This window comes from Notothenia coriiceps, unplaced genomic scaffold, assembly GCF_000735185.1.
Source record: "Notothenia coriiceps isolate Sejong01 unplaced genomic scaffold, NC01 NC01_scaffold00018780, whole genome shotgun sequence".
NCBI classification, from domain to species: Eukaryota; Metazoa; Chordata; class Actinopteri; order Perciformes; family Nototheniidae; genus Notothenia; species Notothenia coriiceps.
The window spans coordinates 36,810-61,595 of record NW_011351481.1 but is presented as its reverse complement, the minus strand read 5'-3'; the positions used below and the strand labels follow the sequence as shown (position 1 = coordinate 61,595).

Below are 24,786 nucleotides of genomic sequence, written 5' to 3'. Positions count from 1 at the left end.
TCAGTGCATGTCACAAAACGAGATGCATTGTGGGACATGTAGTTTATGGGCAACGTGCTTCTTTAAAGTGCATGTAACCGTATAATAAACGTATTATATTATTTGCAAGCTCTTGCGGGCCACATAAAATGAAGTCGCGGGCCGGATTTGGCCCCCGGGCCTTGAGTTTGACACCCCTGACTTAATATATTTAATTAAAGTCAACGTTCCAGTTTTTTCAGTGTATATATATATAACAGTGTTTGTTTACAGTTGTAATGATGAAGCCAGATTTGCCTGTGATATATTATAAACGCTTTGTCAGTCAAAAATCCAATATTGAATTAAAAATGTTATATATATCTATATATTTGAGAGGCTTGAAACAGTATTTTCTGCCATTGGTGTGATTATTATTATTATTAATAATTTAAATATGAAAATGGTTAGCGCTAAAAAATAAAATGTGACTCAGCAGCACGAATCTATTATAAACATGGATGTCAATGTTTGGAAATAACTAATTGCAATTATTTTTGACTGATATTGCAATTGCGAAATGATTCTCGATATAAGAGGGAATGATCATTTTTGAAACATTATTACATTATCATTAAAAAATATATATTGAAATGATCATGGTGTGATTTTTCAAGAGGAACTGTTCGAAACAAAGTCAAATATTGTTTGCAAACTGGGACGTCTCTGCAGCACCACAATACTTTATCTCAATATTGCTCTTACTGCTATTTGGAGATTGTACTCGACAATGTTTTGCAAGTTTTATCAAATTTATATTTATTGTGCGACCCTAGTAGTTATTTTCTTCTTCGCAGTATTCCTCCGTCTTTGTTTTCTCAGTCTTTGCCTCACCTCTGCATGGCTGCCAGGAGTCAGAGTCTTGCTGCACCTCTCACAGCGCAGACAGGGTCGATGCCAGTCCTTACCCAGTGATGTCACCTTCTCAGCTATTTTTACACACACACACACACACACACACACACACACACACACACACACACACACACACACACACACACACACACACACACACACACACACACACACGTGAGACACCATGGCAACCACTTTGCAGGTTCACACCTTTCCAAAACATTTTTCCACCTCACCTTTTGTCCCTGAATGTGTTAACTACTCACCAAAATACACCTTCTTGCTGCATCGGGGACACAGGTTGGCCTCTCCAGAAAAGGTGGTGATGCTTCCAGCAGCTAAAAAATTTCACACAAACACACATTAAATTACTGCAAAGGCAAGAAAAACTATTGAATTATGACCACCAATCTTTCGAGTTAGGTGTGAAAAACAGGGTGCTAATAATGAAACCAAATGAAATTGAGCTTAATATTTAACAGTTTTTATATGTTACAACAGGGAATAATTAAGTTAAGAGGCTAATTACGACAATTTGACATATTCTGGTTGCCAGGATACTTCATTACTCCAATCAGGAGAGTCATCGGAGGTTTAGTGAACATGTAGTGTTGTTTTCAGACAGCAGGTGGCGCCAAACAGCAACAACACTGGTTTGGTGTTATTCTGTCATAAAACAACCTACACATACACACTTTTTTTCCCAACATATTAATAAAGAATAAATAAAAGCACAAAGATTAAATGATACTGCAAACTTGAGCACATAGAAACTAAAACCTTAAACAAACTATAAATAGCATGAAAACTAGGTGTTATGATTAAAGCACATTTAAAAGCGATTTTTGGTCGAGCCAAAGTGCTGTACATGTAATAAAAACACATTACTACAATCACAATAAAAGAAAATAATTATAGTCAGGGAATAGTCAGGTGTCGTACTCTGCTCTGACCAGAAGGCCAGAGAGAAAAAGTGTGTTTTTAGTGAGGATTTCAAAAACCCTAGTGTCTGGGCCGACCTCACATTGAGGGGCAGAGTGTTCCAGAGCCTGGGGCCAGCTGCTGCGAAGGCTCGGTGCCCTCAGGTTTTGAGCCTGGTCTTGTGCACTATCAGCAACAGCTGGTCAGCAAACCTTAAAGCTCTGGCTGGGGTGTAGCGCTGGAGGAGTTCGGCTGTATAGGCAGGAGCCAGCCCATTTAGGGCTTTGAAAACAAATAAAAGGATTTTAAAATCAATTCGGAACCGAATTGGAAGCCAGTGTAGTTAGGCCAGACTTTCCTCTTTATTTGATTAGATAAAAGCCTTTCAACACTGTAAAGTATTCCGAAGATTGTATGTTATATGGCAAGTTATTTCAAAAGTTAGCCCCTGCACATTGAAGGGTTTTATGTCCAGAGAACAAACAAAAAATCCTTAACCTTTGCTGAGTCTTCTAGCTTCAAAAACCAAGTGAGTAGAAAAAAGCCATTAACAGAAAAGTGCACAGCGGAGACCAATTGAAGAAAAAACAGATAAAGGGTTTTTGTTCCTGCTGACAGGGGAAACACACCCGATCTGACACGTCTGAGAAAATCCTCCTGAGGTCCCAAAAGACTTTGTGTATCGACGTTCTTATCATTGAGTAAGCAACAGCTTTCCTTTGACCTACTACACAAGAAGTCTAAGGGAAAACGACCCTATGAACTATCTTTCTCCCTGCTAGTCAACGCTCGCTGATAGATCCACAAATATAGTACACACTGTACGAATAACATGCTTCTGAGTTACCTTTGGGTGCTGCCTTGGGGACAAACACTCGCTTCTCCTCAGCTTTTGGGGCTGAATCCACGCTGGTGGGGTTGTTGTTGGCGGGAGCATCGTACACATAAGAGCCAGCTCCACCGATGTTCACTCCTGAAAAGAGAAAATATTTGATTTGATATCTGACATAATAAATACTTTTTTTTTTTTTAAATAAATGAATAGAATATTACAAAAATGAATACCTTCCATAAATACTTTATTGATAAATAAATACATATTGGTAAATAAAAAGATTGCAGCTATCTAACAGCAGTAGCAGTTGAACAAGTCAAAGAATATATAGACACGTGAATACAAAAATAGATAAAAGTAGTTTTTGTAAAAAATAAAATGCACTCTTTGTTATTGGTTTGTTATTTTATTTACCAATGTTATTGGTTTGTTATTTTATTTATTAATCACACTACTGATCTATTTGTGTTTTGATTTTTTTTTTTTTTATTGTATTTACTTATCTATTTATTGGTGATTAAGTATTTTTTGTGCCTCCATTCTAAAAACCTTTTACAATATAGTTAGTCAATAAACAAACCAAGTAACACAATACTAGAGAGTACACAACAAATCCAGTTAATATACTGTAAGAGAGTACAATCAAAGTCTAGTAAAGATGCTAAAACAAGTGAATGTAGTCATTTATGCTGAATAAAAGTACATGAGTATTACCTTTTGGCCCAAAGAGGGCAGCATAGCACGGTTTGTGGCAGTAGGGCCGTCCATCGTGCTGTGGGAGAGACAGAAAAACATCAGTGACATCTATATAAAATAAACATACTCAATGAAACCCTGATGACGCAAATGGGAAAAGGCAATGACATGTTAAAGTATAGTCATTTCACACTTTTTCTGACATCGTATATTTTGGTTTGGGGAGAAGATGGAAAGATTTAGTCCAAAAACGTATACAAGACTCTTTCTTTCCATTTCAACACATAATAATGACGCCGGCTGTATCCAAGAAACAGGACTCTGTTGATTTGCCAGCACCGAGAGGACGTGTCCCTACCCCACCTGAGGGGTCAGTGTGAGACATAGATGGCTCGCTGCTGATGCATGCTGGGAATGTGGCGGTCATTGCAGGAGCATGTGACCAGCTTGTGAAGGGGATCAGGGCCGAGGGCCACTGGTCCAGAGCCCGATGCCCATAGAAGAGAAGAAACAAGCGAATGACACGGGAACGATGCCAGAGCCTGGGTGGTGAGGGAAAACCCTCCAGGAAGAGAGCCAGGCTTTAAAGTCGGGCTTCAAAATCATATATAATGATATTTTTAAACACATATCTTTATGGATACTGTAGAGATATTGTAGGGTTGACCATGGATAATTACAGTGTATTTACTCCTTGGGAATTTTTATAAATAACAATTTGTTTGTGGGTACACATAACATGCAAATAACATAAGATCAACAGTCTTAGAAAGTGTCATTACTTTTCTGTAAATCACCTTACAAACCAGGGAAAATCGTTTTTACCCTCCTGAATTCATTTGACAAAACCGGTACCAGCCGACACTGAGCGCTGGGATTCAAGAAAAACTCATAGGGGCCCATAGGATGCGAAAAAAGTGATTTTGTATTAAAAAGGCCAATTTGAACAACAACTTTCATAGGAATGAATTGGCCCTTCCTCCAATGCTGTATCTAGTTATCTTTCTAATCTTGTATTAGATAAAAAAGGGACAAACTACCCACAGTCCCTTCTGCTTTGGCCACATGAGCTCCGTTACGTCAGAAGACTGTGAGGCAGAGTAGAGGATTCTTCTCTCACGTTAAATAATGAATTAACCGTGACAGGATCAGCTACCGTTAAAGCACTCTCTCACTTCCTGTTTGACATTTATGAGATCCTTGAAGGTCCGGACAGCGCTGCCTTGACTAAGCACTGATGACTTTCTCAGGACAGGACACACATAGGGCTTCATTGTCAAGTCAAGGGAGAAAGGTCAAAGGGTTTGTTAACAGTCTGCTGTACATTACTGGCTCTGGCTGTGAAGCAGAGGGACCCTAAAAATGGATTGTCCATCTTTACACACAGCCCACTCTCTTCCCAGAAGCTCACTTCCCACATCCTGACACTTAAATCTGTTTTCTCCATCTTTTTCATTCCTGTCGTCATCCTCATCTTAATCTCCGTGCCTCATTGCTTCGAACTCTGCTCACGCACTTTGCTGGGCTTCAGTCCCTGGACAAGAGACCAGAATGCTAGTGGATTCACTTTTTACCACTAGCTGATTTTGATCTGCTTTTTTTACTTGCTTGCAGGCTTATGGCAAAGTCACTTCATGTCTTAACAGGTAGCTATTTTAAAAGAAAGATGCTATCAAGTGGCCAGACAGTTCCATTAAAACAGCGATGTTTCCCTCTTAGATTTTATCATTTGAATGATTTTTTTAGAGCCTAAAGTAATTGCAAGCATTGAGTGTTTTTCCTTATAAAAATTACTTATGTGTATCCACCAATTTTACTTAAGAAGTCACTTTACAGGTCTTAGTGAGTACTACTTCACATGTGAGCTACATGAGCCACCATAGCTCACTTGGTAGAGCTTGAGGCCCATATACTGGGGCTGAGGACCCAGGGTCAAATCTGGCCTGTGACCATTTGCCATGTGTCATCCCCTCTGTCACCCTCCTTTTAACACTGTCACTTCAATAAAAGGCACTGATTAAATAAATTGGGGGTGTGGAGTTAGAAAGAATTTAGTTTAACAGATCTTTGTATCCCACTTCTCATCTTTGGCTCCATTAGCGGCTACTAGCATAGCAATCCAGAATCTCTGACCAAAATGTTGGCTAAAAAGCATGGAATTAAAAAAGGCTATATCTGCGGTTCAGCTGCATAGATTTGTATCCTTATCTCAAAAGATGTATCCGAAAAGTATTTAATTCAAGCACAATTTCATGGCTGTTTGGATTCATAGATATTTATCACTGGAGAAAATGTTTCCCTGAACTCAAAATCTCCCGTCTGTACGTTCATATTTCACTCCGTTAAGACTCTGACAAGTAGATCTGCATTCAAATACTATCTTGGTCTTTAAGGGGCAACAATGAGGACTTGTCACCTTTTCCTTTCGGAAGCCTGGCTCTCTGCCCAGGCTGCTGCCCTCATTCGCCCTCAGACGACAGGCCACGGTCGCCAGTTTCCTTTTAAAGAAGCAGTCAGTATTTCTCTGAGGGTCTTAACCTTCTGCATACCAGGTCTGAGATGACATCAAGCACCCGCAGTCCCCTTTACATGCTTTAAAACAAAAAGTATACATCTCTAAACCTTGCTCTGTTTCCATGACGATGATTAAATATTGATTTTTTGCCTAGTAAAAAGTCAGGCTCGTGGCACGGTGCTGCAGCCCGGGGCGGGCATGTGGATGCTGTCCATGGAGAGGGAGAGAGAGAGAGAGAGGGAGAGAGAGAGAGAGAGAGGGAGGGCAGATTGTGTTACTACATTACTGTAATCATGCTGAGATTAAACAGCAGCGCAGAAGCAGCATCCTTTGGGGTCTGCAGGGATTTTGCTTTTGTGTACAAAAACGCTGAAATCAAATCCTCTGTGTGTTGAGAAAAGAGCGGGAAAGTCATCCAATAACAAAAATGGCGAGGATGAGATTGAAGTGCTGGTTGGGTCACAGAGGGCAACATAAAAAAGGGCTTGATAAGAAAACCTCCGGTGGGCGGGGGTCTATATGTTGAGACGTGATACTGCGATGTGATTATGCAACAGAGAGGAAGAAGAGTGCTCATCCTGGAGGGGTTACAATTCCCAAAAGGACATCTCATATTGACAGATGCAGCCAGACACACAACACGGAAGGGAAAAATGCATGAACTCAGCAATTTCCTGTGCAGAAAGCACACGTTCTGTGGGGTGAAATGAAAGAAAAGAACATCATATCTTTGTAAAGCAGAAAAACACTTCCAGTCTTAAGAGCTGGTCTCATCTTTGTTGGTTTCACTTTGGTAACGTTTTTCACATTAATGCAGCCGATGGCCAATAGGAAGCCGTCTTAATGGTGCTGACGAAGAGCCTTAGAGTTCAACACAGGAAGGTATTGTAGCTTATTAGCTAAGTGGCTTCACTCACTTTCATTTAACCTTCTGTGTTGCAGTAAAAACTGTCTCTCAGAAAAGGGATGATTTACTGACTAGGAGACAGGAGTCATTGGTGCAAAAACATCCTCCCCTTCACTAAATAAGTCCTTATTGGATTCATTTATGAACAATCCTGAGAGGGAACATGAGGGAGTAAACGACACAGAAAAGAGAAAATAGAAGGAAGCTATAAAAACAGGGAGCAACTAACAATACTATGTTCTTCGCTGGCTAGCATGTTAGCGGTTAGCATCTCCAGCCACTGTAGATCACAAACGAGGTCTGAATGTAGTCTCTAGCATATATTACCAATATATTTTCAATATAAAACATTACTCTTGAGTACTGAACATACATACATGACATACATCATTCGTCATAATGCCAATCGCTGAAACCTGCTAACGGTTTCCTAAAAGCGTTACCATTAGCATAGCTTTTAGCATGTTTCATTGAGGATCCACTGTAGAGGCATTCTGTCAATAAGTCAATACATGACCAGGCAGAACTGGCTTCCCCTTTTTAGATTTCACCACTAAAGTCAATGAACTGAACAGGAATATTGTCATGAAGTTTGTTTGACCTCGTGAGCTCAACCGACTGTGCTGATATTTCATACAGAAAGACAACATAACTTCCAAAAATAGAAGTTGCATTAACATTGGAAAGCCCTTAAAGTCCATTCAGAGAAGCCATTTGTGTGACACTTTCAGCCACAGTGCTTCACAGCAGCACTGAGTGCGTAGAATGTGAGCATGAATGGCCTCAGTGGGAAGTGAACTCCTACCCGAGGCAATATGCGAGATGTGCTCCATACACAGAGCCACTATACAGCATAGAAAGAGTCCATAACACTGCCCCAGTTACAGAGTAGTACATATCTCTTCATCCTGGTTTCCCTTGAAAAATTCACCATTCAGTTACACTGTTAATAGAGGCTGTGTTTAGACCCTGCTATGTGCCTTGAAGCAAGAAGCTGAAGTAGTGTAATTTACCATTTTTCAACACTATCTGGTAGTTTAATATTACAATACAATGAATCCTATTTTACAAACAGACCATAGATTTGAATTCTTAATCTGTAAATCAACTTTGAGATAGATTTACATTATTGGAGTATTGAGTTAATTATTTAACTCTGATAGGTTGTTTTATGGCATAGTTTGAAAGTTAAATGAGTAGATGAATAGTAAGAAAACTTGAGTAGATGTACTAAGTTACTTTTCACATGTTTATAATTGTGTATGTTATTAAACGATTATATAAAATGTGCTATTTTTGGTATATTTCCATTTGTTTATTTTACCGTTTCTAATCTCTCTTTTATTCACGTTGTGTGCACTGCCTTGACGCAACAAATACAATCAAATCTCTTGAGATCTCACTAGTTGCAGCACCAGAGAAGACAGATTAGTATCAGATGCCTTTAATTTCAGCAGTGAGAGGACAGAGTTGTACACTTAGTGGTGGCTTCCTACTGACCTCAGCGTGGCCTCCGGCGTTCAGGAGCTTGTTGCAGCGGTCACACTTGAGACACATCTTGTGCCAGTCTTTCCCCAGTGATGACACCTTTTCAGCTGCACATGAAAGACAAAAGAATTGAGGGGATGAGTGCAAACATTCACATAAAGCAGCTTTTATACACATGACTATGCCCAACAACCATCAATTGTTTCACGCTTTGTGTGCGTTATAATGTGGCGTTCAAATCACTCATCGCTGAGGGAATCACGCGCCCTCGTTGCTTCACTCCCCAGAATAATGATTAGCTTGTACTGTATTTGTGGGCTGATTCCCCTCGGGGAAATTGTGCCAACCGAGAGACTGGGGGGTGGGAGATACTGTGCAAAGGCCTGTGTACCACAACAGGATGCAGTAATGATGTCATTGCGGGATAAACAGAGTGGCGTGACGTGAGCCCCCGTCCAGCTGGAACAGCAGGGGGGTTCCCACATCTAACCCAGATCCTTTGTATCCCCTCTCCTAAAAACACACACACACACACACCCCTCCCCCAGTTTACAGTATACCCATCCTGCTGCAGACGGCCCTTCAACCCCATTTCCGTCCCCTTTTCTCTCCCAGACAAGCGAGGGACCCCTAATTATACCCTTTCCAACAATAAATCTCTGCTGCTTCCACACAATGGACCCCAAGGAGTCGTGCAGGCATCAGAGGAAACACCTTCTCTTATCAAGGCAGGGCAGAAATAATAGGCGGATGCTGGAGTCTGTTTCCTTTATACCTCCAGTCACAAACACACACAAACAAACAGCATGAATGCAGACACACAGACGATCACTTCCTGCTGCGTGTCCTCTCTCTGGCTGCTTTCACACATGTACCATAACCTGTATAACTGCTGTCAAATTCCTGCGTCAGCGTCACGTCAGGAGGCACAGGAAATCACACATCATAGAGCGGAGAGTCACTTTCATGGAATTTAAAGAACTCATTTGTTAAAAGAAAAATAAGGCTGTACGATATGATGAAAATGCATTAACAGTGTTGAATGTAGCGAGACTAATATTGCTTGATACATTAACTGATATTCAAATTGCTTGTTGAACCAAAAAAAAAGTGAGGGAGATATATTTGATTATCCTTTTTTTGCACTGCTGAATATTACACGAAAAAAAAAGGGACCAAATTAAAAAGAGAATTACATTTGAAGGTGCAATTTCCACTGATCTTTTACAATGTTTTTACGAGTTTACGTTGCAATGATGGTCAAATAAAACATTCTGCAGCCGTACCAAAAACAATGCAGAAAGAATAACGAAATGTGGACTTAATATAAAATGTCACGAAAGGTAAAACATGAATTTAAGGAGCATAAAATAACTGGTTAATCAAGTATGAAAATAGCTAAAATGTAAGTAGTAAAGTAATTATTTTGGGTTTTATGACTTTTCAAAACCAGAAAAAGGAAAAAGCAAGCATGAGCCATTGCCAACATGAGTTTGAGAGACCTTAATATTGTTCCTTTTATGGATTGTTAATATACTAATTTCAGCGTTGACCAAATAAGTTCCATGATTTTGTTCAGAAATTTGATTTAATTCGATGTGAAAATTATGTTATGGGTATCATATTCTGGAAAATGCTTCTCAGGATTGCTTTAGGAGATCAGACTACTCCCTATAGAGCTTTCTGTTTGCTCTCCCATCAGCTCTCCTTGTCAATTATAAAAACACAGAGACAAATGGCCAAACAAGGCCCTGGAGAGGAGCTGGAGACGAGGAGCGTGACCTCCCATCAACACGTCAGCAGAGGAATGCTGACTTGGACATAGCAAAGTGTCGGAAATGCTAAATCACTCTTAAAGATACTGTTATTCAGAGTAAGCCGACAATGAATCATTCTTTAAAATCAATAATATGCTCTTAAATCAGATGACCACAAAACCTTTAGAGACAGCCACTTGAGTTAAAAGGACGCTCTCGCTGGTTATACTCAAGCAAAATGAGTTTGTACATGTTGTCCAACCACATCAGTTATGTTAAATGTGTTTATATGTATTGCATCATTCTAAGGTGGAGTGAAAAGCAGGTCATAATTGAGAGGGAGGGAAATGGCACATATTGTCTCCTGAAAGTCATTCATAGTGCTGCACTTAGTTGTTCACATATAAAGTAAACAGAAATAGTGTAAAAAATGTAATCGACATTTAATTTAAAATTCAGTTTACAAAAGATTTTCCTCTTGCTCTTTGGTTTGTTTCACTTAAGCTCACTTTTAATTCACCTAATACGTTGACATAACTAAGTTTGAGTTTCCAGAAGCCTTTCCAGTCATTACCACCACACGGGACAGAGGTATTAGTTACTAAATCATCTGAAAATTCAATGAATACACTCTCCTATTGAAGTAATAGAATTTGTGGTGGATACATTGATTTAGTGTCTGACTGCAAGTTATGGAAAGCAACAAAGAAGATCAGAGTCAGACACAGTAAACACAGTAACTTTTGCCTTCTCTATTCCCTGTTATATCAACAGAGCAAACCTTAAAACACCTTTACAGCATGTGATGTTTACATAGAGAACAAACCTGGAACCAGCAGTAGTTTAACCGGTCTGCTCTTGAGACAAGTGTGTGTGATTTATTTCCTCCTAAGGACACCCATATACCGACTACCAGCTCTACAGTGTTCAAAATGCTGCCAGCGATTGCTCAGCATTTCATTTTCAGTGTGTGTGTGTGTGTGTGTGTGTGTGTGTGTGTGTGTGTGTGTGTGTGTGTGTGTGTGTGTGTGTGTGTGTGTGTGTGTGTGTGTGTGTGTGTGTGTGTGTTCTTGTTGTCGACTGACTCACGAACAGACACACCTCCACACAGCTTTGACAGTCAGTGTGTGAGTGGACGTCAGAGCCTTGTCTCTGACGGAGTGTGTCCTCATTCAGTCTGTGACTGTGTGTGTGTATAAACAAGTCCACTGTTTAACAGCTATGTTTTAAAGGCCAGTTGTTGTTATTATAAGAGGGGTGAGTCTCTCTGTCTGTCTGCATTATGTGCTGTAGGAGTTAGAGTGGGGGAGGTGGAGGGGATCTGCCTATGGTCCAGATGTTTATACCCACCCAGCTGCAAGCAAGCCTCTATCCTCATTATCCTTCATGCTGTGCAGCTTGACCAGTGAAATTAAGCCAGAAAATGTGCGATTGGTTTGAGATTTCTTAGGATCTAATAAAAAAAATCGAACTCACTGCACCAATGAACCCACATTAGGCTCTTTGTCTCCTAAAATAGTAACGTGTGGGCTCAAATTAAGCAACTGAACTGCCACCATGTCCTCCTTCACCTCGTTACGGCAACAACCTGAGGGTGAAAGCACCCACTTGTGTAAACAAACAAACTGCTGTTCACAGGGAAGTCTCTCCGGATATTCACATTTAGATTGTCAACATCGATGAGGATGTGCCAAATCCTTTTTAGCCAATTCTGTTTACTCTCTCACGACAAAATCAGTCACAAGCACACAACAAAGGATTCCCCTGTTGGTGCGACGTAAACAGTGGGACAGCTTTGGGGAATCACTGCTAAAGAGTTGTAGTTGAAAAGAGTTGTACGACTATTAAACACCTGAACTTTGAAACAACATCCATAACATTAATCTGGCTGCTACTTAGAAATGATTTATCTAATATATCATATTGCAATAACTTGTATAGACTCTTATTGCACTTTCACTTTTTTTTTTACTATTTTTTTTTTTGTATTTACTATTTACTTGCACTATTTGTCTGTGTTATTGTGTTGCCTGTGACCTAAGATTTTCATCGTCATAACTACACTATAGCTATGTTCGTATGACCAATAAAAGCCTTGAACATCAAACCTGAAATGTGCGTAAAACTTGCTGTAAACCAACTTTAAGAGTTACTTCAAATAAGCAGAAGCTCACTTTTCCAGAAACATTAAACGCCATATATTTAATGCGAGTATGACTCCTGTTTAGGATGTCATCTCCAAACTAAACGGATCACGAGACGAGATAAGTCAGTATCTGTGAGGCTTAACATCTCGGGTGAACCATTTCCTGAGGGAAAAGCTGCAATAGCAATCCACCTTCAGTGAATATAACATGCCAAAAATATCAGACGAGGTCCATCCGTGAGATTTGACCTGATTGTTTGGGATTGGTCCAAGGGACTGCAAAACAGATCATATAGATTTGAAAAATATGTGTAAATATTACCTTTAATAAGAGAGAACATGGATCTTTGGAATAGATTTAAAAAGTCCAAGAAAATAAGTTAATAAAAGTGTCTGTATGTTTTACAGCTGTAAAGGTTAAAGGTGGGGTAGGTAAGTTTGAGAAACCGGCTCGAGAGACACTTTTTGTTATATTCCATGGAATGCTCTTAACATCCCGATAGCAATGAATATCTGAAGTGCTTTGACAAAAAATCTGTGGAAGCCGTAGTACTGTAAAAAGCACGGCCCGGCTAAAATAACTGGATGGCCTACCTGCCTGTCAGCCTTCCATCTGTGCACAAACTTATCTCGTGCCCTCATTGGTCATGTGCGCATTCGTGTGTGTTGGAGGAGGGGCTCTGTAAGTAAGTGGCAGTTGTTCTCCGGTTGTGTATTTTCAAATTCTAGCGCACTCAAGCTTGTTTTTCAAAATGGCCTACCCCACCTTTAAATGTGTGGGGTTGCTGGCATTGATAAAGTGTTTCATTTAATTCTTCCAAGTAAAAATATCCTGACATGTGTTGTATTCAAATGTACTTGCTTCAGAGGTCCAAAAAACATCTTGATTTGTGGGAATTCCTCACATTGATATCATCATTTAAATCATAGGGCAAAAACGTTATGGCTGCCAAGGGGTGGGGACTCTTTTGCTTCTACAAATAAATGTTTATGTTAGCCACATAAAGAACTGAGTGACAGACAATGTGACTGCAGGAACACTGAGCTCCAGGTGAGAGGATGACGTAATAATGAAAGCAGAGGTCTGGGCAGAGATCAGAGGTCATCACCATCCCCATTTGATACCTGCACCCGTATAAGCTGCTTAGCTTCATTTGTAAATTCTTCATCTAAGCTCTGCAGTCTGCGGCCGGATTCTCTTATTACGCTGTCAATATGGTTTAAATCACTGAGACAGCCTGCTGTGGACTCTTCTTTTCTGACTTAGCTCACCGTTTTAATGACTTGTTTCGCTTTCAGTATATTCCTGAGCATCATCAAAGGAAAGGAGGCTGAGGTCTAGAGCCACAACATTGCAGTCAGAGCTTACATTTGTAATTAAGAAACGAGCACAATTTAATGTGGAAAACGAGTTCTGAAACTGTGCACACGGCACCACCTGATGTTCATAAACACTTCCCCAGCAGTGGCACTCCACCCAGCCCGGCACATTTAAGTTAATTTGGCGCCAGGAAATTACCGAACAGGCTAAAATGCAAAAAAAGAAAAACAACTTGACGCCCAATGAAAGAGGCATTACTGGCAGGAAATTAAGCAGCAACATCTCATCTAAAGATATTACTTTGTGCCATTCAAAACTCAAAGCAGTTTTACGTAAATGGAAAAAGCATTTAAAGTGAGAGTGGCTCATGCCTTTTGAACTAATAAGGTCAGACTATTCACACTTAATACAGCCATAATGTAATTCATAGCTTCAAACATACTTTGAACGTCATAACTAATGAGAAAAGGGCTGTTTTCTCTCACTTGGTTTTAAGTCTGTCTACTGTTCTCCTGACATATCCTTATAAACCCATAAAACAAATATTTACTAAAAGCTGATGTAACATAATTAGTTGGGGCCGCCACCCTTTGTTAGGCCTAACTTTATTTGCGCAAAAGCGCAGTAGGAGTCACAAGACATCTTAGGCGGCAATTAAACATCAAATGACTGATGTTTATATTCAGTTAGTGCGAGTATCAGTTCTGCTTCCAAAGATGAGAGGCACATCAGAAAACTTCAAGCCGTTTATAATTCAATTTAAATGTAATTTCTCTGACATGATTCACTTACACTTCAGATCATATTAGGAGTGAAACCAATTATGCTCCAGACAGACTGTAAGGGGAGCCGCATGGGAGCAGCAAACGGTCCTCAAAACACACTGTAATTGGACAGAACATTAAGAAACAGAAATGTAACAAGTTGTCTTCAGAGGGGAAACATTAACGGCCAATTTTTCCAAACGACTTAATTATGGGCGCTTTACTGTGAACAGTGACAGGGCAGCTGCACCCAAAAAACACCAGAGATTCAGCTTCAGGTCAGGGGGAAATTCATCCTTTCTGTCTTAAAGAACAAGTTCTGAACAACATTTGTACAGCTGAACTCCCAGCATGCAATGAAGCAGGAATGTCCACCAGGGGGGTTGGGCTCTGAAATCTCATATGGGTGCTCTCTTATCACTCAATAATTAGATTGGGTTAGGACAGAGGGGAATCTGATGTGTATGCAGTTCTGCAGGAGGATCCATAACTGTGAAGCTGCTGTTTGAGTTCAACTGCTTTAAGAGAAGTGTGAATAGTAAGGGTGGAGGGACACATTGATTAATTAAAGATAAACAACATTGGTATCTCCCAAGATGCTTAACAATTCATAATAATAATAATTCACTACAAGTTTTTTTAATCGTGTGCCAATGAGTTATTATCCTCAAAGTCACTAAGATCTAAGAAATACTAATATTTATTTCCGGATGTTTTAGCATGAAGAACTTTTGCCTTTCGTCTAATGTTTGCCTTGGTGTGATTACAGTAGTGCAATCAGTTGATATAAGTTTTTCAAATTTAAAACCCCTTAATTGTAAGCAAACTTGACTTTGCCTTCATGCCAAAATGTGCCTTTTATAAACACTTTGATAGCGGACTGAAGTAAATCCTGAAACGAGAACCAATGTGGTACTGAATCGATAATCGATTAGAATCGATCGTGACCACAATAATCTAATCTAAAGAAAGGTTGATAGTAAATTAATGTAGTACACTCTAATGGAGCATCGAAGACCTCATTGCTATTTAAAAATGTACAATTTATAACCAGCTCAATAGGTTTGTCACAGTTAAGGCTGATGTTAAATCGCAAGTGGATCTTTATGAGTATTTTTTATATTCATGTCACATTTTTACACCAAATTAAGCTCTATTTTCTTCGTAATGTTCATGATGTAACCAATGTTATTGTTATCATTTCTAAATCACGCCTGGCTGGGTTTTGTTTCATTGCACCCTCTGGTAACATGGACCCATCTGTTCAGCTCTTCCTTTCACACTCACACACACACACACACACACACACACACACACACACACACACACACACACACACACACACACACACACACACACACACACACACACACACACACACACACACACACCTCTCCCTCCATCCTCTCTTTCTCATTCTCTTCCTCCATCAGTGACAGCTGAGTCCACGCGGGTGTTTCTCTGTGTTTGGCTGCAGCAGTGTGATAACTGCACGTCCTGATAAACACTCTACACCTGACTAACTAAAGGCCCAGGAGGCAAAGCCGGACCCGAACATGAGAGGAACATTTAGTAAAAAAAAAATCTTGCATCTCTAGAGAAATGTATGAAGGGAAAAAACAAGCTGCCTGCGTTTCCTCCTCTGCATCCTCTCTATACTGTTCTCTGGAGTACAAACACCCTCAAGGACTGGTGACCTTTTACTAAGCTTTAAAAGACAATCGCCATTCAGTCCGGGCACATGGGGGATTCAACCTCACCAAGGGAAGGGGCTTTGGAGGAATTTTCCACTTGTTCATTCACTACTCAACCTATAAGTGTCATTTATGAATTTCTGGAAAAATCTGTGACAAATTCTATAAGGGCCAAGATACAGGTTTACTTTATTCCACAAATAATAGTAATATTCCAAAAGTACTTGATAGTTATAGTTCATATGATTATTTTTGGAGCACTTTTTCTTTGTTTATAGTCAAAGACGCATTGGCAAAAAAAATTGATGTTTACAGCCAATGTGCAAAACTTATTTTATAGGACTAAACTATAAACACATTTTTGTTTTCATTATTGAAATAATGTATAGATTATTTGTACTTGATGGTTGCAGCCAACGATTCTTTCCATCATTGATTAACCTGACGTTTCACCACGTAATTAGCTTTTTCTACAAAATTGGGAAAAATGTACATTATAATTTCCCAGATTCAAAGGTTATTTAGCTATCTCCTTTTGTCCATCCAAGAGCTCAACACCACAATATATTGTATACAAGAATTCTATAGAGAAAAGAAGCAAATAAAGCATCAACTCACTTTAAGATCTGTACATTTATTTTGTAAACTGCAATATTCAACTTCCTTAAAAATCCACCTGTACCTAAATAAGGTACTAGCAGATGTTTTAAATGTCACAGAACTTGTAAAGATAAACCTCTGCTCGTAGTGAGGGAAGTGAGAGTGAGTTGGCCGTGGTAGTGGTTTAGTAAACAGTGGAATTATTTTAATGGTCAGTGTGTGCTGCGGTGCTCACAGTGCAGGGTGGGGATGCTGAAGAGCGACCCAGGAAACATGCTTTTGGTTTCCCCATCCTGTGGCTGATGCAACCTCGTGGCAAAACTTAGCTCTGGAGGTCGTCTGTCGCCTCAGCCAAGGCGAGGTTTCCTCCCCAGGCGTTCTCCCTCTTTCCCCCCTCTCCCTCTGAGAATAAAAGAGGCCGACCTCGTGAATCCCGCTGGCTGACGTAAGTGGGCTGCAGTTAACTCGCATCCTGTCTGCGCTGCTCACAGGGGCCGCAGCCAAAGCACCCAACGTCCCTCCCTGGACCCGGGGGCCAATCTTGCCCCACACTGCCTGTCATCTCCAACGGGTCAGGACACTGTGTCCCAGCTACAGTCAGGGACTTCAAAAGCATGTAGTCTGCACGATTAGCCTGCAGAGAAGTGGACCATGTCTTCAAAAGAGAGGCAGGACTGTATGACTAGAATGGCACCTTCAGATGGAGCGTGTGTAATTGGATAATCAGCCCTTGAGGGGCAGACATCATATGACAGAGGCATTAAATCTATAAAATGCTTGAACCACTTTGAGTGAAGTCATCTGAGTCATTTAGGAGGCGTTACTGCATGGTAGTCCCCTTTGAAAGTGTAGAAAAGAATCTAGTTCTTAAGCCTGAGAGTTATTTTTTAATCCTGAACTGATGGTTCTGGCAAGACATTTTTAGAGTAGAGTCCCTGGAAACACAAAAGAAGAATGGAAATGTTCATATTGAGTTTTAATAAAAGAGACGGCACTAAAGAGTGATACAGAATAAGCTAAATGAAATACATGCGTGCAGTATTTATTTGTCTTCGGCATTTTGTTTACTACTAACATGCTTTGTTTTCTGTGATCTAGGCGCGGGTAAATGCTGTCACTTATTATCCGGAGTTTTAGCTACCATTCATAATTAAATAAGCATGGCCAACAACACAACAGTCTGTGCATTGAACTCCAGAGGGGAGGAAATCTAGGCTATTGTTAGTTTTTTCACTAACTGAGAACATTTGCCATTTTCCCCATCTGACAATGTGTTGATACATTTTGAACATTTTGAACAAAGGTAAGGATACTATGATGTTGACAGATACTGCTGAGTTACATTAACTTCTTATTTATGCTATTATAGTTGTGTTCTAAATGAATTAGGAAAAAATACCTTTGATACTTTTAGAAAACTGAGTGAGTGTGAGTTTATACAATTGAGTAAGTCAAATGTTCTCTAGCTGCTATTTAAGGTTATGTGCTGGAATTCAATCTAGTTTTCTTTCAATTTTTCCAAAAAGTCTGCACTATTTAAGTTTCATCTTTACTGATTTGTAATCTAACATAGAATTGTCTGCGATTTGTTCTAAATGCTTCCTGTAAGAACTTTTAAAGGTCAACTGGCACTTACACACAGCAGGGCAGAGGACTGTTATATATATAGAGGCAAACACTCTTTATCGCAAAACAATATCGTACAAAATTCAATTTGACATAATGAGAATCCTATGGTTTACAACTTTAAAGTTCAATCCATCTGAATGGACTACAGAGCCCCTTTGTTCCCTCTGCTGTTATGCAACAGGTCATTCTGCTGCAAGGTGGAATGCTTTCACCTGTGAGAGGGCTGACTTTCAGCACCGAGCTAAGTGCCATCTCCATTAGGGGATCGTATTTGTTCCTCAAAAAGCCAGGGAAAAAGGATCCTGATTGACTGGTGAACAGTGGCTGGCAGGTTATGCAATGAAAGTGAGCGGGAGGCAAGGACTCAAGAAATGTTGTTACATAACTAAAAGGCACATTCACACAGCCCACTGGGCAGCCGAGTGGAAAACAGGGTACAGAGGAGATGGAAAGGGAAAAATAGCTTTTGTGTGGGTGTTTGGGGTAAAAGTGGGATCAAGAGAGGTGTGTGGGAAACCCGTCGTCGGGCTGAGAGACGAAGGTATTCTGCCTCGCTGGAAGCAACAAACGTGCGAGGAGACAGAAAGAGCTTTGTGTGAATAGACTTGTCGTTTCTCATTATAATGCATGAGGCGCTTTGAGAGTCTCCTGTTAAAATAAAGGCAAGCCATTTCACCCCATTTCCCCCATTCCTCCTAGTTTGGGAAAGAGGAATTTGGAGCCTGAGGCGAGAGCAAGTGGTCGAAGAAGTAGAGGACAGAGAGCCAGAGTGAGAGGAATTGGTGGATGAATGAGAGGAAGAGGAACTCACAACATAGCATCATTAGTTTCTCATTTGTTCACTTTGCCACACAAAGATGCTTTGCTCCAATTTGTCATGCAGAGTTGTGGCTGGATGACTGAGCTGAATTTGGGTCTGGAGCTGAGAGAGATTTAGTGAGCCATGCTGTGTTGTGTCCCGTATGAACTCTATCACACGCTAACTACGTATTCCCACTGGGCCTCGTCACATGTCAGCCAATAGTCCCTGGTGTATTTTAAGCATCTCTGTACCACAGGAACGAACAGATGTGTGGCCGCAACGTGGACGCTTGGAATTCAAATTCAGCCAACCCAACAATTAAAAAGCAAGAGGTTCACTTTCTCTTAACACAAGCAACAACTGAAGCTTTCCATCTTTTTGGTGTCATTGAACATGGTCTCACGCAAAGCTAAATAAACGGCACGTTATTTGTTAAACGCATTTTTAATGTCATGTGAACGCATTTTTCATAACCCAACTGGTCACATATGGAACCAAGGTTATAGTATTAAAACACTTGTCTAATGTTGTAAATTCAAATAAAACTACTTGGTTAGGTTTAGTAAAAGATCATGGTTTGGGTTTCTTTTTTTTTAAAACGCTTTTTAAAAAAGGAGTTTAAGTTACGTAAAGAAGTCTAAGATGGACTTTTGGTTGCATACGAACAGCGGTCTCCTGGGTAAAAGTCATGGGTTTCTATGGCAACTCCATCCAACCCAACCGATCAAAATGAAAGCGCAAAGTTAAAATGCATAGTGATAGCATGCAAAAATAGATTAAAGGTGGGGTAGGTAATTCACTTCAGAAACACTTTTTGTTATATTCCATGGAATGCTCTAAACATCCCGATAGCAATGAATACATTAAATGCTTTGACAATAAATACATTAAAACATTTCATCTGTGGAAGCTGTGGCGCCGTAAAAAGCACGAACAATTAATTTCACCGGCCCGGCTAAAATAACTGGCCATTGGTCATGTGCACGTTCGTGTGTGTTGGAGGAGGGACTCTGTAAGGAAGTCTGAAGGAAGGGGCAGATTTTTCGGCTGCGTATTTTCAAATTCTAGCGCCCTCGAGCTGGTTTCTCCATTCTTACCTACCCTACCTTTAAGGAATTGGCATGTTATTCATACTCCATTTGGTGATGCCAGGCGGTGGCGTTTAAAATTTGACTTTTTCTTGGAAAAAGAAAAAACCTGCACAACCAAAGACAACGTCAGCAACAGTCAACACTTACTTTTAGTGGCAATGAAATTAAACCACGCCGACCATAACACAGCTGTTCATTAAAGTAACGAACGGAAAAAAGAAATTCAAAAGTACTCCAATCCGTGGCACACCACAGCCACTTTAAATGACGTTCTTTTAAGAGGAGAGTCAAGTGTAGACAACATTTGCCTGATTAATCTAATATTGGGCGACAGCAGCTGCAGGACCAGGTTGGAAACAGCAGGGTGGGCCAATCACTGCTGTGTATAGCTACACCACCAACCACCACCATAAGGGGAGGAAATGGGACGGGAAATAGACCATTTTCTCTATCAATAACACATGTCCCGGTGTAGATCAGAAGCATTTTACACCCTCATTCGTGCAACTTTAACGGTTCTGCAGACCTGAGAAGGAGTTCTGAAAGGCCAAGTATCTGAGAGGAGGATGCATGTAGGTGGAGCTGGTGAGCTCATATTTGAATACATCATGTTGGTGCTTCAGGCTGTGGGCAGCAGCACATGCAGATATTTTTCTCCCACCCTTGACCCCTCCCATGCTTGTCATATGTGTGCTACCCTCCCTTGTAATGACTTTAACCATGTTAAAACCTCCCTCACTTTCTACATATTTTTACAGGCGACTCAGCCGCGGGCACTCTCCACCCAATAAGACACACCCCAACCAAAAATAACTCCACTAGGATGGATCTCAGTATGTTACGTAAAAAAATAACATACACATCACAGAGGAGCTGTGACTCACTCGCTGCAGCGAATTAAGGTTACAGTATAAATGAATAATCAGACATGCATAACATTTGTAATGGAGGAAATAAAATCTTATTTGCACAGATATTTATTCCATGCCAGTGACTCGGGACGCATACTAAGAGCAGCAGCTGTGTGTTTGCGGCCACTGTTACATAAGAGGACTTGCATCCAATCACATAATTGATTTTGACCCCCGTGACAGCTCTGTTGTGTGCTGTGAAGTGGAGGAAAGATCAGCCGCGCAGAAGAACACATTTTTTGTTTTCAGCATGCAAACAAACATAAACAAAGGATTACGTAAACAGGAGAACAGGAGCATGTTTCCTAAGGACACACTGAACTGGGCGCATAGCAAGTGCAGCCTTCAGGATGAAAGCATTCATGTAAATGTGTGTTTATCTTCATGAACTGAGCTCCTTTAATCCTCTGCCCTGTTCTCATCTGAGAGCATTTCTTCACTGTAAACATCTGTTAGAGTAAATATTATATGCAATCGCCGTGACTAAGTGTTACTCTTCGCTCAAGTAGGTGTCTTGTACTCCCATATTTGTTTACTGAGATGCAAAAGATGCATGTTTACATGTTTTCATAGCACTGACGCAGCATGATGTTCCCGTGCTTCTTCGTGAGTGGGCAATCTCAGCATATGGCATTTCTGTACTCTTGGCAGTGGCCTCCATCAGCAACCCTCTAAAGCCAACTGCCAAGCTTGGATGTTTACCAAACACAACAAATTAAAAATGGCACAGATCAGTATCAAAATAAAATAAATCATTGATTTTGTTTTTGTGAATTCAGTGCAGACGGGGCATGGTTCTCTCACGCACATTAAAAGCACTTTATATGTTATAAATAGAAGGGATTTGTTGAAATATTTGCTCTTTTGTTTACATTGACCTATTTCTCCTCTCCAGCTGTTGGCTTTCCCCAAAGTTTGTCTGTAAATCATTCACTCAAGTCACTTTTTCCCTTAAAATAATGATTAATCTAAGGAATGCTTTACTTCTGTGAGAAATTTCTTTGGGTCAAATTAGGAATGGTTGGCATTTTTCCCACCACTGAACATAAAAAGCTTAAAGCAATATTGATCTTTGTGGATCCAATATTGGGCTACTGTCAAACATACAAATACTTGTTATACCCTATTGTATGTTGAGATATTGTAACTTAAGCATATATTCAGAACTCCTTTTGAAAAATAGGCATTTTTAATATACCTAAATTCTGTAATTCAACACATGCTTAATTGTAGTTTTTTGACAAGCTTGTTTTTTTTAATGAATGAGAAATAACTCCTTTTGTCTTAATAGGAATCTTTCTCATTAACAAAGGTTAGTGTAACCTTACAAAAACAGTGGAACACGTTGTCCCCAAAATATCGATATTTTGGCTTAAGAGTCGCAAAAAACACCATCATCATGACCTAAAAGCAATTTCAAAAAGCTAGGACTAAATAAAACGGGTAGCACTTACCGAAATACACCGTCTTCTCACACTTGGGGCACTTTGAAGACATGTTGGATTTTGTGGGTGAAAGTGATCTGTTTTGTTTGTCCGGAGCTGCGTTCACTGGCTCTTCTCTGCACAGCAAGTGTCTTCGCACCGCTCACAGGAGCCCGAGCATCTATTCACTCCACGAGACTCATTTGCATAGCCCCGCCTCCTCCACGATACTCATGTCCCCTTCACATGCTGTGGGAAATGTCATAACTTTACAGCAAATTGTCGATAAACATAGTCGAAGAATATTGACCATCATCTACTTTCTTTGAGTGATTGTTTCCAGATACAAACAGTATGTTTTATGACAAGTTGTTGGTGTTTTTTTACCTAATTTCTGTATTTAAAAAAAAAAAAGTGAATCCCAAAGTGTTGGGGTTCAGTTCGAAAGCTAATGTTTGATCGCACCCATTTAAATATAGCATAACATTTGAATAAAAATGGGATTACGCCATGTAACTTTTAATCTTAGCGTAGCCTACTGTCATAGAGATATAATTTTATCGGAATCCAACATTAGTGAAATGTATTTAGACTAGCAACTATTTGAGATACATTAGCCCTTTAGTGAAGTAGCTAGCTGTAAACATGAGTTAAAAAAGAAATCAAATGGCTACAATTAATTAACTGAATATCTAAAAAAAAAACTACGATGTAAGTTTTCATTGTTTTATATTCTAGATATATAATGGAGACTATTTAGTGTTCAATTTTGTTAAATTATTCTCTTTTGTGAAAGTTCTGGCTTCTTCTTGTTCATTTTGCTTAACATCTATCAAACTGTTAATTTCAAGACAAGCTTTCGTTTTAATCTGGCCCCATTTCATGGATTTTGAAGCGTTATCCATTTAGAGATGAAATGTGGATGTAACTGACAAACTGACAATCTTATTTCATGGAGTGATCCACCAATACAGTTAAAAGCATGCAGGATTTTACCTAAAATACTTCTTTGAGTTTTCTTGATCAACTGTTGCAGTCCAAAAGTGTGTGTAGCTTTGTCCTTTTTGGGAATTTCTTGCTTGTTTCTTTGCCTACATGTGGTCATTTGGAAAAGCTATAAACCCTTTAACCTTTAGATGTAGTTGACTAACATGTCCTACAACCAGGTTTGTTTTAATCAGGCAATGGCCTTTAGAATAGCTGTGTGATATATATTTTACGAGCAGCACCTGAATGCAGCATTGCTATATAGGCCAGACTGTGGTCTTGTCATAGCCAGGCGGGAAAGCTTTTTTGAGTAATAGTGAACACACATGCACTCCCATTTCCCTTTTCCCCTCATTTCCACGACAGGAGTAGGAGTAGTGTTTGGTTGAATCACAATGCCCTCTTTCAGAGTGAGTGACTCGTAGGAATTTGTTAGGCTAAAGGAAGAAGCAGAAACGTGGCTCTGCTGGATCCGCTTTCTCCTAAGAAGGCTGCTGGCTTTGTGACAAATTAGGCCTCCTGAAGGGAGGAAGGCGTATCAGAAAAACAGCTTTTGAAATGTTTCACGATTGACAAGTCGTCGTTGCATTTACTTATGATGACTAATTTAAAGACATTATCAGTTCCTACTACAGTTTGTCTGCCTCTTTCCACTCAGGCCTCTTCAGAGTGACTGAGATCATCTTTTTCACACATGGGTGCTGTCTGGTGTGTCTGCTCAGTGACACAGTGCAGGACCAGGAACAGACTGATATTTCCCACATCTGTGTCCCGGCTGATTAGCAACCGTCAGCATGCCTGTAAACGGTTTGTCCTTATCTCTTATTCTGAGCTCACTGTTTTAAAAAAAAACATCTAACGGTCAACTTGAGACTCGAAGGCATCTTAACTGTACACTGGACAAGTTGGGGGAATCATATGACACCTTATAAGAGCTTTTTTAAGTGTTTTTTAAAGATAATTTCTTTCTTCTTTTTTATCTGGTAAGGTGAGTTTTTTTCTATTTATTCTTTTACTTATAGTGGCCATAATAATCTTCCATACAATCCTGATCCGCAGCATGGCTCTATGTTGGGAGACTGTCGATTTTTCATTGCTAACAGACTGAAGCTATTATGCATTTGAACAATAGCTTCAGCGATGTTGTTAGCAATGACAATGTAGTCCCAACAGTGCCATTTACATTTTTAGTGCAATAAAAGCGTGCAAATGATACAATGGTGCAAGTGAAATGCAGGAATGAGCAAACTCTTTGCATGGAAAGACAAATAAGATAAGACGGAATGTAAATAGTAAATGCTGCAAAGTCCAGGTACATGTTTCCCAACATTTCAGTGTCCAGTTGGAGGACAGAGTCTTCCTGCCTCTGCGCGCCTGGTGTGTGTTTCGCAGAGGACAAGAGTTTATTACCGTTCACCTCCAGTT

General features: G+C 40.0%; 1 protein-coding gene across 1 annotated transcript; it reads right to left on the bottom strand.

The window, feature by feature from the left end:
- Window positions 1-762: 762 nt before the first annotated feature.
- Window positions 763-22,552, bottom strand: LOC104951243 (cysteine-rich protein 2-like). The gene is made up of 6 exons (XM_010777882.1): window positions 22,405-22,552; window positions 8,248-8,342; window positions 3,344-3,401; window positions 2,642-2,767; window positions 1,140-1,211; window positions 763-947 (listed from the first exon to the last, which is right to left on the bottom strand). Exons 1-6 carry the CDS (start codon window positions 22,445-22,447, stop codon window positions 778-780), a joined length of 564 nt encoding a protein of 187 aa, XP_010776184.1. The 5' UTR covers window positions 22,448-22,552; the 3' UTR covers window positions 763-777.
- Between the last annotated feature and the right edge of the window lie 2,234 nt (window positions 22,553-24,786).

Coding starts and splice junctions, on each gene's coding strand:
- LOC104951243 (XM_010777882.1), bottom strand. CDS start 22,447: ATGTCTTCAAAGTGCCCCAAGTGTGAGAAGACGGTGTATTTCG. Junction 8,343..22,404: donor TGAGAAGACGGTGTATTTCG/GTAAGTGCTACC, acceptor TTTCATGTGCAG/CTGAAAAGGTGTCATCACTG. Junction 2,768..3,343: donor TGCCCTCTTTGGGCCAAAAG/GTAATACTCATG, acceptor TTCTCTTTTCAG/GAGTGAACATCGGTGGAGCT.